The following is a 13,736-nucleotide window of genomic DNA, read 5'->3' on the forward strand; positions in this document are numbered from 1 at the left end:
CTTTTTAGAGGAGAAGGTTCTTATAAAACAGAATTGAAGAGGGAGGAAGTTCCATGTAATTTTTCTGTTTGCTTTTGCAGTGGGCAAATTAGTGCTGTTGAGTGGGTGAAAAGTCAGAAGCATTACAGAACCTGAAAACCAGAGAACTTAGACGGACATAGGAGAATCTGGGAGGCTGGAGAACCTGAAAATCTGTAAGCACTGAGATGCGCAGGTGCAAAAGGCAGAGAACATGATAAGCTGGATATCCACACATATGGAATCTGAGAAGCTGGTGTTTGAGGGAACATCACACCCTTCCCCACCTGCCATCTGCTTGGGGCTTGTTGAGACTACCTCAAAAACTAGTCTTCATGACTCATCCAAGATGGCCTCCTCCTTCTTTTACTATAACAATGCTGTGCCTAGAACTGTCACATCTAGTCCTTCCCCCAGAGCAGGACATTGTGTCAGGGTTGGAAAACGTGGTTGAACAGCCCTGAAAAGTACTCAGGAGTGCCTAGTATGAGACTGGCTATCCTCAGAAACCGGAAAGCTAAATTTTCTTGGTTAACTTTAGCTTGTGATTTTTGGGAGGCTTTAGAAAAATCTTGGGGAGATATAATGGAATAGCGAGCCACTGTTATGCTCACTGTCACCCAGAAAGTTATTTAAGCAAATGATTTTTTTAAAAATATCTGAAATGAGGATCATCTGAAAATTTAAAGCTTTTTCCTCTTTTTGGGGGATGAGTCGTTTTCTTCTTACTCAGATGCATACAAACTATTCCGAACCTTTTGTAATCTAGATAACAGAATTAAGAAGCTAGACAGAGCCAGATTGTGAAAAACCCGAAATGACTCCTCGACTCTCTGCTTTATTTGCAAAGGCTTCCATTTTTTTTTCAGTGCAACATCTCTAATTTACTTGTTTTTTTAATGGCGATAAAGTTTTCAGCTTAAAAGCGAACAATGTACATTTGTAACAAAACCACTTACAGAAAATTAGTTTTGCTTTTCCTCATATAGCTAAAATCCCGAAGGCAGGTTACTGCTGTCCTTGATCTTTGGGATTCTTTAGTTTTCCTCTTTGGTTCCAGAATGCCTGGTGCAGCTGCACACATTGTATCTGGCCTCAAGGTAGAAAGATAAAGGGAAAGCAAAAAAGCTACTCCCTTTTCTATTTTTTTCAGATAAAGGAAAACCTTTATTTGACACCTCAGAGACTTGCCAACCAATTTCCCTACACCGAATTCACTGTCAACGGTGAAGAATTCAGATGAGTATTCAGAGAAAATATCAAGGTGTGAGCTAAAGCCGACTCCAGGGCTGACTGAAGAGCTGTTTCCAGGAGCTCATTTCTTCCCAGGTTCTTTCTCCAGGCTCATGTCCTGCATTCTTCTCAACCCTATTCATGCATTCCACATTTTCACAGAACTACCATCATTTTTCATCCTCATTGCATATTGTATTGTAAAGATTCTGAGGAAATATACATGAGAAAGGCTTCCTGTAAAGTATGGTGAAAAGGACCCTAGGAAAACCTTAGAACTCTCCCCAGAATGCTTTGTCAAGTGACCTTCAGCACAGTGCTGAGTCTACAGAAAGGAAAGGATTCATTCACTCTCTAAGGCTCCCAGGCACAGCTGTTCAGAGGGGTCAGGGGAGGGAGCACAGTCAGAGACAGCTGACAGTCCTGTCTTGAGCATTATTTCAAGAAGCTGACACAAGACCAGCACAATATGAAATGTCACATACATGTTGTGAGGAGAAAACCATTGAGAAAGATGGAACAATAAAATGTGTCTTTGTTAAGGAGATACAAGGAGATGTTGGAAGAGGAGCTATTTGAACAATGCCTTGTGGTCTTGTGACACTTATTATTGAAAACCAGACCTGCTGTCTAGCTCCTCCCATTGTTAGCTCTGTGCTAATGTCTCCTTTTAGGTCCCTCTGGAGCCTGAGACATGCTTCCCCTACAAGGTCACTCAGAATTGATGATTTTTAAATAAAGCACAGTTTATGAAAATTGCTTGTGATATTAATCTATATAAATTTTTTATTGGGGTATAAAATTTATGCAAAGGAAAAGTTACTCTCTGAATGTACAGCTCTGTAAGTTTTGATATGTATACAATCACTGAAATCAAAATATAGAACAATTCTATCATGCAGGGATTATTCAAGGGCCTTTGTCAAGGTATTCCCTTCTTTCCTACCCCTAGCCATGGCAGCCATTTGTTTTCTGTTTTTGAAAGTTTGTTGTGTGCAATTTGTAGACCAGTGCCTCCTTCCACCCACATGAATGAAGCTTCTTCTTGTAGTACATGAGAATCAATAGAGAGACCCACAAACGTGCAGGCAGTGAGATACTTTGGAGGACTCAATCCTAAATTGGATGTTTTCATCAAAACTCCTCTCCCCAAGGCTCAGGGATCTATGCAGAAGAGGAGGCAGAAAGATTGTAAGCATCAGAGATGATGGATGATTCTAAGGACACAAGACTGAAACACATATGAATTCACAGAGACTGAGGCAGGACATGGAAGACCTGCACAGATTCAAGTCAAATAGAGTCCTAGCACTGAGAAAGGGAAGTAGACTTGGGATCTCACCTGTAATCAAGAAGCTTGTAATTGATACCTGCTGGCAAAGGGTAAATCAGTTTTGTCCAATGGAATAACACTCAGTATATCAGCCACACTCCTGGGCAGGCCAACACTCCTGGAATCCTTCCCCAAACCCCATGCCGGCAGCTCCTCACTCTCCAATCTTACATTCCCATTGAGTGGCTGAGCATGCAGCTTTCATATCCACATGCATTCTCCCCAGGTCTCAGTGTTATCCTGATTAAATGCTGTAAAGTGCAGTCTTAACTGTTAACACGGGTTTCTAATAAAACATCAAAGAGTTTTTCTCATTCGTGAGAAAAGTGTTATTAGCACGGAGGACCACATGAACCACACTCTTTCCTATCTCTCTTCTACCTAGACCTCGCTTCCCAGGCAGGACAGTAGCCTTCTCTGGAGTTTTTCTGGCTCATGCACTTCTGACTCTGCTGAGCATCTTGCTTTGCTTTATCTAATTGACAACACTTCTTTTAAACTGCCATCGGAAGTAGCCATCATCTGGGTCTTTCTCCCCAGGTAGACAGAGCTGCCTGAGGGTCAGGCGTCTGTTTCATCCAACTGTGCACCTCCAATGCCTAGCATAAGACCCAGTTAATCATATCTATGATTCTTAACTTAGTAGAGCAAAAGGAACTCACCAAAAGGGGAAGGAAATAACACACTCTGAATGATTGGCTTCTATAATAAAGGGTGCTTTGACTTAATTTTAGATATGATTGGTATTTATTTAAAGTTTTATATTAAGTTGAATAAGAATGAGGCATATTTTATGTTTTTATGTGTGTTAGGAAAGAACTGAGAATCACTTTTAATAACATTTCCTGAGTTTCTGCATTAGTTTACCTGCCTCTTAGTGCACTAATAACTCCTCTTTGGCTCTCTAGTACTTGCACAGAGTGCCGTCCAGAGAAAGCATCAATTTTTACAGTCAGTGAGTGCTTTTGCAGCGCTAGGATAGTGATGATGGTAGACACTGAGTGACTCTTCACAGAAGAGCAAGGGGTCAATGGAGCCCAGAGTTCTATCAGAAGATAAGTTGGGTGGAGGCACCTGGTATATTCAGTGCAGAAAGTAAGAAGAGGAGCCCAGAGGGTGGCAGATGAGATGTGAAGGGCTAAGAAAACCTGGGTCATATTCTGCACGAGTAAGTAAAGCTCTGGAGCCTCTATGGAGATGTGTGGGATACATATCGCCCATACCCATGATGTCATTGTGAAATACTGAGTCATTTCAGCCTTTAACAAGCAGGAAATAAGGACCATTTTCCCTGGAAGCTATGTAAAAAATGTAGCTACAGGTTGACTTGCTTGTCACTGTGATGTGAGAGAAAAGAAGCTGAGGTATATTAGACCACTGAGATTCTAGGCTTGATGTTCCATTTCTGCATCATGTACTTTCTCCTGCTAACAGCTGGGAATCTTATTTCCCTCTTGATTTTATGATATTTCATTTGTTTGGTGGTTCCTCTGCCTTCGACTTTTCACAGTCTTTATTTTCACATCTGGTTAGAAAAAGTGAATGCCATTTTAACATCTCTAGGAACCAAGAGGAAGTTTGAATGCTGTAAAAGGACATCGTTTTACAAACTGCAAAATGCCAAAAGACTCATTCTATTTTAGGTAGGCTTCCATATTGTTTAAGTGGGGAAACCAGAACCGGAATTATCCTTTATTCTTTTATTATGACCTCGGGTAATTTTGCTATATAGCCTAGAAAAACTTCATTTCTTCCGACAGTAGAGACCCTTGCACTTTCTGAGCAAGATAGAGCGTCTCATCTCAGCAAATAACCCACGATGGAGTGGCCACTAAACTAATAACAATGAAAAATGAAAAAGTAAGAAATAGCATCTTTCCTACGTATCTGTATCTTGTCCCAAAATTTTGGTAGTTTAATTAAAATTAAAACAAAGAGAAAAAGAGTGATGCATGCTACCAGATGCTAGTGACCATCATCTCAGGACAAACACTTGGTGGTTCTATTGCAAAGCATTGTGGTGTGCTCCAGGATCTCTATGGTCTACAAGCTTCTTCCACACAGATAACAGCAATACCTCATAGATCTGTAGGTAGTATCAGAAAATAGTATAATTCTGATGCTGTAATTGCTAAAATTAAACATTGTACTAAGCCACTTGATGCTTCTTCAAAACTTTAAGCATGTTATCCTGTAAGTTTCTCAACAGAGGATCATCTGCTAAAGCTTCAGTCAGATGGGGAAACCAAGGCTGAGGGGAGGGATAAACATACAGCCACTGAGAACACATGAATTGAGTCTCTGTGAAGTCAATTACAGGGCCTGTGCTCTCATATTGTTTGCTCTAAAAACTGAATGAAGGGGGAAACTTGAGAACTGCACTGGACCTAGTGATGAGTCAGTTACCTCTCCTTGCAGTGAGATGACTAAAACACAGAGAAACCAAATTTCACTAAGAAAAAAAGAAAAAACAACCTGACCTTCTCATTCATTTGAGTGTATAGTTTGAAAATTACCACCCACTGTATAAACAGGAAGTTATTTCTAGGATGCTGGGATGATGCTTTGAAGCATCAATTGATGTGCTTCTTCCCAATACAGTCTCTGTACTCCTTTCCCTTGGTATATAACCTTGATTGTACCAATACAGAATGTACTAGAAACAGCCCAGTATTAAGCTTCTGAATATGTCATAAGGAGTACTATAAATAGCTTTCAGAAAAGTGATTTTTCTTCCACTGAAAAAGAATGAGTCTTCAAAGTCCCAGCCTAACTGGAAAGCTATTTGCAATTGATGCTGCCTGAAACAGGAAAATCCATTTGCATCAGTGAAATGTCACTGGTGTGAATGGCCTCCATAGGTTCATAGATTTGAATATTTGGTTATCAGGGAGTGGCCCTATTTGAAAAGATTATAAGGTATGACCTTCTTGGAGGAATTGTGTCACTGGGGATGTGTGGAGCAGTGGTCCATGCCACCAGACAGAAGAACTGATAAGATTGTAGCAAAAGTTCAGAACCCCAATAAAACTCGAAATTGAGAACAGCAGGAGTTCGAGCTAGCTCCCAACCAAGTACCTGTCCTGGAGCAATCCACCCCACTAGAAGGACCATGACAACAATCATTTATGTAGGAACAATACCTGAAGTCTATCCCTATGCAAATAGAGGGTACCTATTGACTGAGGCAATAAAAAGATCTACCCCTAGATCCCACCCCACCCCCAAAATGTTTATACTGTCCCTGTCCACAAGGAATAACATGCACAAGTAATTTCACGAAAGACTGTCTGAGTAAGACTGTCTGTCTTACTAAGCTGTAACACTCCAGAGAAGAGTTTTCTCTCCCAAAGCATTCATCTCTGAACCTCAACCTTGCCTAACAAGCTGGGTGCCCCCTTGACTGCAGCCACTTCTTGCTTGGTGGCTCTGGCTCCTAGCTGCCTGTTGCATTTCACTGTTTGCCACCAGTTCTGGGCAGTGCCAGTTACAGAAGAGGCCTGGCAGCCCATTTTGCTCTGGCTTCCCCTCAGAGAGCTATAACACTTTGGTCATTTGGTCCATGCCCAAGCTCCACAAAACCTTTCATTCCTGCTGGCTTGGCTAAGGATTCCCAGCCAGCTGCTCCCTGGTCCGTAGACCAGCAGAGATAAGCTTTGATGTTTCAAAAGCCCAAGTTATTCCCACTGTCTGCTGCCTGTGGATCTGGATATAAAAATCTCAGCTATTTCTCCCCAATTTTGTCTGCCTGTATGCCACCATGTTCCCTGGTATGCTTCCCACCGTAATGACAATGTATTAAATATCTGTACCTGTAAGGAAGCCCCAATTAAATTTTTACTTTTATGAAAGTTGCCATGATTATGATATCTCTTCACAGTAATACAACACTGACCAAAACAATTGGGCATATCAGCTACACTCCAGGCCAGGCCCGGGAGTAGTTGGCCAACACAAAACTAACTCCATGGTTTTTTAAAGGAGTGATTTTTTGTTTCAATTTTTTTGTTTTGTTTTATTGTTTTATTTGTTTACTTTGATTTTCATTTTTGTGTATGAGAGAAGAGAGAGAAAGAGAGAGAGAGAGAGAGAGAGAGAGAGACAGAGACAGAGACAGAGACAGAGACAGAGAGACAGACAGACAAAGAGACAGAGAGAAAGGGAGATATGGAGGAAAGGAGGATAACAGGCAGGCAGTTGGATGTGTAAGGAGGTGGGAAGAGTCTGGAATTGTTGGGGATAAGAAGCATGGTCAAAAATATATTGTAAGAGAAAATAAAAAAAATATAGAATAGTTTTCAATAAATAGGTTTAAAGTGCCCATACACACACACACACACACACACACACACACACACACACACACAAAATATGTCTTAGATCATTTAGATAAGAGATCCTTGGCCATATGGAAAGACAACACAAGAAGTAATTTTCACGTCACCGGAAGGATACTGAAGGGACAGGAGTGTTGGATGGTATGTGGTTAAAGATATGAGGAAATGTGAGGCAAGAGTAATTGCATTGTCTCTCCTTGTTGGAGAGAAAACTGAATGACAATGTGCCTGCCATGTGAGGAGACAACATGACAAAAGGAGAAACCAGGTTCTGGAGTCCTCAGATGTCATGACAATATACATTTAACACAGACATGTTGGGGAAAAAGGGAACAGAGACAGAAGCACTATTTCCTGTAACCCAGAGCTGGCTAGAGATGGTGTCAAGTTTCCATTTTCTATAGGGTTATGGAGAGTTAGCCAGTAAAGAGAAAAGGAAAAGGACCAGGAACCTAAAGGAGCCGTCACAAAGAGACACAGCCCTTTCTCCAGAGTCAGATAGTGGTCCAGAAAAGGATGAGTGTTTTAGGGGGTCAATGGAACTCTTCCTTTCACTTATTGCCCTTTCATCCTGAAGCTAACCTGGTGGGATGAGGCCCCAACCATTGTCATGTTTTCCATATGCATAAGGAGGCTGTCCATGAACTTAGTTTCCTACAGCCAGTGCCTGAGAAAATCCTTCCTGGACTGAAATCTCTCCAATGACTAAGTTTACTCTGAATTAATCAAGATTATGCCTCTTGTTATTCCATTTATTAATAATGCAGAAAAAGGAACAGAAGGCAATCTCTTCATGCACTAGTAAATAGATGGTCAAATTGTATGCCATTCTAATGAAGTTATCAACAATGACAATGCCTGCGTCTTACAGGAAAGGAAGTTGGACTGACTGCATGCATGACTGAGTCCGCCCAGAGTGGTGGGTTGGCCCACTGCTGTATTAGGTCTGCATAGAAGAAGCAATTAGGAAGGGACAGAACCTTAATAGACATTTGCCTGAGTAGTGCTAAGTAAGCCTTCCCCTTAGGGACAGCTATAGTATTAGACTGGAGAACTCAAGTGGACATACTGAGAAAAACCAATTAGAAGAGAATTTAAATGTGCATGATGGGCTTTAGGGCAGGCAATGAGGACATCAGGGCTTATAGAGAATACAATAGGTAAAGTGGGGCTTTCAGAGGAGCAGAAAAGTCAGCAGGAGGCATTGAACTGAGAGCTACTGAAGATGAAAATGCTGGCACAGGCCAAATAGAGAGAGTCTTAGAAGGAAGTTGTCTGACTCAATAGAACTTGCAGTACAACAGAGGCTTAAGTACAGTTTTGACTGCATTGTGTAGATAATTGGGGCAGGTTCTGTTACAGTTTACTTTTGCTAGAATGGGGTTGGGGGTGGTGGTAATGTTTTAAAGACTGCCAGCAGGACAACAGGACAGAGAGGGTGGGCACACACAATGAGCAACTGTATCCCATTAGCATGTGGGAGAGATCATTTACATGCAAACAATAGTTAGACTAATTGCATATCATTTCCAAGTCTGCACTGAAGGAGGCCTGATGGAAGCTCAGGATTAGGTGATTAGGTAATGTTTAACAGTCTTAGTTCACACGCCCCCCACCTATGAGTAATAACACCAAGTTTGATTTGCGTTATTTTATAATTTAGCTAATTTAATGATTCAGATATATCTTCCTCCCACTTTCTTTAAATTAGATTTCTCATCACTCATCGATTTCCAGAAACAATGCTAACAAAATCACCTGTAAGATGAAAGGATTTTGTGTGAAGGCTTTTGCCTTTGTCTTATTTTTGGACAGAATCATATACAGCCTAATGAGTAAGGTACTTGCAAACTGGTGGGTTCTCAAAACTCAGATAATGTCTCAATACTACTACTTCTCCGGAAATGAATTGGATGTGACATGTGAGGGAGAGGGAACTGCAAACTGAAACACACTAAGACTGAAGCTTACCTTCTTTCAAAAGCCTGAGACTACAACTGCATGTCTATACATGCAGCTACTGGGGAGGCCCAAGATGTAGGTAGGTGGGAGGCAGGATCACTTCTGACTTCCCTTCTGCGTTTTGGAGGAATCTGACATGCTTAGGAGAATGCAGGAGGGTGGGGCAGTGAGAGCTGAAGTTAAAATGGAGGAGGGGGTTAGAAATGGATGAAATTGAAAGGTTCTAAGCTTGGGGAATAAAAGAGCCAGAAAGCCAGACCCAGGGATGCTGCTGTATCTTCCTTCTGCCAACAGAGTTTTGGGTTAGAGAACAACAGGAATGATAAACAGTCTGAGAGATGTGCCCCGAGAGATGTGCCCTAAGACGGTTGAAACAGCGTAAGTCTGTGACTAGGTGGGTGGAATTTTCTAGGACTTATCCTGACATTGAAGCAGACCCATTATTGACAGAATCTCAGTCATGGAAATCCAAGAGTGACTTTAGTCCCCATTGGCTTTGAAATGGGAGTAGGTATTGGGTGAATGTGCTCTTTCCCTTTGGTGAGTTCAGATGGCAGATATAGGATGAGGACAGACTGGCAGAAAGAATGGCCTCTCACCAGGTTCTTCTACTTCTTCCAAGGAGAAAGACAAGGTGGTAGTGCTCATTTTAATGAATACTGAGGATCAGAGAAGAATGTCATACATTGTTTATGCTCCAAATGTTTATCAATCATCTCTAGCAAAGTGCTGTGTCCAGGAGAGCACGCAAAACCTATATAAGGAGCTCAGAGTCTGTAGCACATTCAGGCAACAAATACTACAGCAGGAGTCCGAGACAGCTTCTTGAAGAAATAAGAGGACATGTAGTCCAAGAACCCAGGAACACAAGGGGTGTGTGTGAGAGGTACTTGGGGGAAGCAACCCCTGCTGAACCTTAGAGAATAGGCAGAATTTAGATAAACCCAGACGAAGACTGAAGCTAAGTGGCCACGCCGTGAGTGTGAGAATGACAGGAGCTGCCTGTGGAGTCGCACAGCTTGGCTCTTGGCACGATGTCGAACAAGTGGCTGGACAGAAACTGCTGCTGTTGGAATTTCCACCATGCTGATGCCTATCAATATTTATTTTCTTTCACTGTTCTCCAATTTATGTTTTCTTTCACTGCTTTTTGCAAAGGCATTGTGAATTAAAGGGGTGCATTTAGGGAGTAGCAAATAGGGCACATTGTTGGCATTCCATGTTGGAATTATGTGGCATAAAAGGAACCACGGCTAAGAAGGGTTTGAATCGCAGGCAGGTTTCTGTATGAGCTGGGCTCAAAGGCACTGAACTGCTTGTGTTCAACGGCGGCCATAGAATAAAGTTCTACTAAGGTTGAGGCTAGGCTGCCAAGGCTTCCCCCCTGATTTTTGTGTACCTGAACATTTTGGCTTTAGTCAATGAATACATTTTTCACAAATGAAGTAGAACACCAAACTACTTCCAGTTCAATGGGCATAATTCCTTTCGGCTTCTCTTTGTGCACTGGCCACTAGCCCAACTACAGGAATGAAACAGAGGGTGCAATTATCCAGTGTCTAGCGACAATGGCATCTCTGGGACAGAGTGTGCTAATAGGAGTGGAAAGCCAGGGTGCAGGGATTTGTTTGTGTGTTCAAAACATTTCCACAGGTGGAATTTAACATGGCAAATGAGCCTTCAGTACAGAGTGCTTTCTGTCTGAGCCTCGGAAAAATAGCCTTATTGATGATTATTGTCCCTTGGGGTGGCGGGGGATGCAGTCTCTTCAGTATGCTTGCTGTCATGTTTCATAAACATCAAAGGCAACTTGGCAGTAGCACTGTAAAGCCCAAGGTTCCTGGACACAGGAAGCCTGCTGAGATCCACTCTGGAGCACTGGCTGGATTCAGAAAAAAGCAGTGTTCAAACACTAGTCACTGGTATTGAACAGGTGTGTTGAGCAAGTGTGTGTGTGTGTGTGTGTGTGTGTGTGTGCGCGCGCGCGTGTGTGCACGTGTATGTGCATGTGTGTGTATTTGCATATGCTTGTGTGCAAGTTAGGTGAGTCTAAGGGACTGGGTCCTCTGAAGCCAGCTGTAATTTACTCTGAGACTCAGCACTAAAGGAAAAAGATGTCTGACTCCCTGGAAAGCTCCCAGCTGCAAGTTTCATTCTAAGAGTTGGGAGCAGGAACTGAACCAGAGAGTAGAAGGTGGATATAATCACAGTCATAAGTTTAACTGTAAAGACAAATCATTTTGAGAACACCTGAAAAATGTCAACAGTAGCAGCAAAACAGAGCAGGGGCTAGGGTTTATCTGGAAGAATTCTCCTTTGGACATGGGGGACAGGCTGGAGACTGTGACTTAGGAGGATGAGTTACACGAGGCACATTACGTAGACTGGGTGTGAAATGGCCCTCACCACCCAGGGTTTTCATGTATGAAGCAGCAAGCTCATATTTTCTAGACACCTAGTGTGTTCTTGTCCACTAGATCTTTCTAGAAAACATGGGACAATAATACCTTAAAGAAATAGTTATGGTCCTTTGATATTACGAATAGGAAACTCACCAAATTCAGATTCATTTTATCTATTCTAGGCAGCAACCTGGGCAAACACTACCACCAACAACTCGACGACAAAGACTGTATTTTTCACTAATGTTCATTGAGAAAGCACAGAAAAGACAGAACGGTCCTCCCTGCCTTCCACTCTCTCTTGGTGTCAGCCACTAGGGATACGGTTTTCTAATCTTCTGATGTTTCAAAAACAAAAACCAAAGGAAACAAAAAAACCCCACAACAGTTCAATGAGCATGCATTGAGGAAAAATGTCTGATGGAAAACTTGCTATTTTTGCTAGAAACAGACCCTTCAGGTGCAACTCTAGGGTTAACTACAGTGCTCCCTGCCAGTGGAACGGAGAGTGAAATATAGCATCGTTAAGTGTTACTGTCAAGTTGCAAGTAACAGAAACAGCAAAAACATCTGCATTTGTAAGAAACCACAGTACTGAGCTTTGAAAACTATGAAGTCTGATTGTTTAAACTTATCAGGTTGGGGGATTCCCCCCTTCCTTAGTTAAAAGGGACAAGAATGAAAGAAAGAAGAAAGAAGAAAGAAAGAAAGAGAAAAGAAAAGAAAAAGGAGGAAAAGGAAAGAAAATGAAAACCATTTCTAGCAGCAGCTATGACTCTCACAGCCCTCTCCAATCCCACCTGTTCCAGCCTTTAAAGCCAGGGCACTTACCTTAAAGGAGGAGTAGAAGGAGCCCCATTCCTCAGCTACCAGCGCTTCGGTGAAAGTCACAATTTCAGTGCAAGCTTCTGGGGAAGAATCTAGCATCGGCACAGGTACAGTCTGGTTGGCATGAAAGCTGCCCTCTGTGAGGTTGGTTAGCATGGCTCAGGCAGGGTCAGGTCCCACTGTCTTTGCACCTGCAGTCGGGTGAGAGAGTTCAGTTAGCTGGGGCAGCAGCTGCTGATCGATTGCTCAGTGCCTCTTCTGCCTCTCAAGGCTTCTGGCTATTGCTCACCAAAACGGAGGCACAGAGCCCTGAGCCCACCTCATTGAAGAGTTCTGCCTGACGACAAGGAAGATCCACGTGCTGCTCTCTCCTCTGCAGTTATGATCCTGCAGCCAGTACAGCCCTCACAGACCTGCCCAGGGTGGCCTCATCCTAAAAGGACACCCCAAGGCTGGGATCATGTTTCCCTGGATGGGCTTTCCTGTCCAGTGTGCTTTCCTAACTTGTGTGACAAACCTCTATCTCTGCTCCAGCTTCCACTAAGGAGTAATTGGGATATTTAGCTGGTCCATTAATTCAGGTCATGTTTGTGCTTCTAAAATCGGCCAGAGTTATACACTTGTTTCAGCTGGTATCGCTTTCTGACATAAAATTCTCACCTAGCCGTTCAGTTAGCAATGTAACACTCTGATTTACTAAATGTAAGCAAACAGTACGCATGCTTCTCCTGGGGACTCACTTGGAGGCAAGGGGTCCATGTTTGTCTCATAACATGACTAGGAGTTTCCTCTGAGAACTCATCTCCCCCAGTGTGGTCACCTCAGCTCCTTCCCAGAATGCTCACTATTTACTGTAGAACAGTCTGATGTGCATTCAGTCTTAAATAAGCTCTAGGACCCAAGGTTGACATAATCTAAGCCACGAGCCTGATCCCCGAGAGTCGCAGCCAGTCTGTGAGCCATGTAGGCCACCCTTTGCTTTGCCGCCTCTGGTAACTGTTACAGGTTCTCTGTCATGAAAGAACATGCCTTGGGAAATATCCTGGAGAAGGCTTAGTGTAACTTCTCCAGCAGCACAAACTAGTCAGTGGACTGGACATGGAAAGACATTAAGTCCACACGTGAAGGGCTTCGACGTGACAGAGCTGAGCACGTGTGCATTCCTAGAGAAAGGGTCAAAATTAAACAAAGATTCAAAGACAAAAACAAACACTTCCCTCTGCACAAGGTTATTCTGGCAACCACATTAGCAAAGCAAAAAAATTTACGCAGAATTTAAACCCATGAGCACAGACAAAAGGTGACAATCCTGAAATGTTGACAAGAGTGAAGAGAAATGAAAAATGGGTATATGTTTTCTTTCTGGCGCAACTTAGTTGGCATGGTAACTTCAGGGAGCAGAATGCCATGAAGCTGGAATCATACTTGGGTGATGATCCCTTTTATATTGGGTTATTTAAATGTGTCAACTTTGGTGGTGTTCATTATTCTGCAATTTTAAAACATGCATTTTTCTATAAGAATTTTACACTTCAACAGTATTTCTCTTTTATTAAAAATATATTTTTGTCCATACTATTGTATTCTGTTCATGGTTTCCCCCTTCAGCTCTCCCCAGCTTCT

The 13,736-nt window shown here is 42.5% G+C and overlaps 1 protein-coding gene across 1 annotated transcript in view; it reads right to left on the reverse strand.

Moving 5' to 3' along the window:
* The window catches only part of Npsr1 (neuropeptide S receptor 1), a 143,689-nt gene extending 131,067 nt beyond the window's left edge, over positions 1–12,622 (reverse strand). Inside the window, exons 1-2 of the mRNA XM_034509620.3 lie at positions 12,433–12,622; positions 12,117–12,304 (exon numbers count right to left, since the gene is read on the reverse strand). Of these exons, the coding sequence (XP_034365511.1) occupies positions 12,117–12,269 (153 nt within the window). The 5' untranslated portion in view covers positions 12,270–12,304; positions 12,433–12,622. The remainder of the gene's footprint in view (positions 1–12,116; positions 12,305–12,432) is intronic.
* Between the last annotated feature and the right edge of the window lie 1,114 nt (positions 12,623–13,736).

The sequence above is a fragment of the Arvicanthis niloticus genome, chromosome 8, assembly GCF_011762505.2.
Source record: "Arvicanthis niloticus isolate mArvNil1 chromosome 8, mArvNil1.pat.X, whole genome shotgun sequence".
In the NCBI taxonomy this organism is placed as follows: Eukaryota; Metazoa; Chordata; class Mammalia; order Rodentia; family Muridae; genus Arvicanthis; species Arvicanthis niloticus.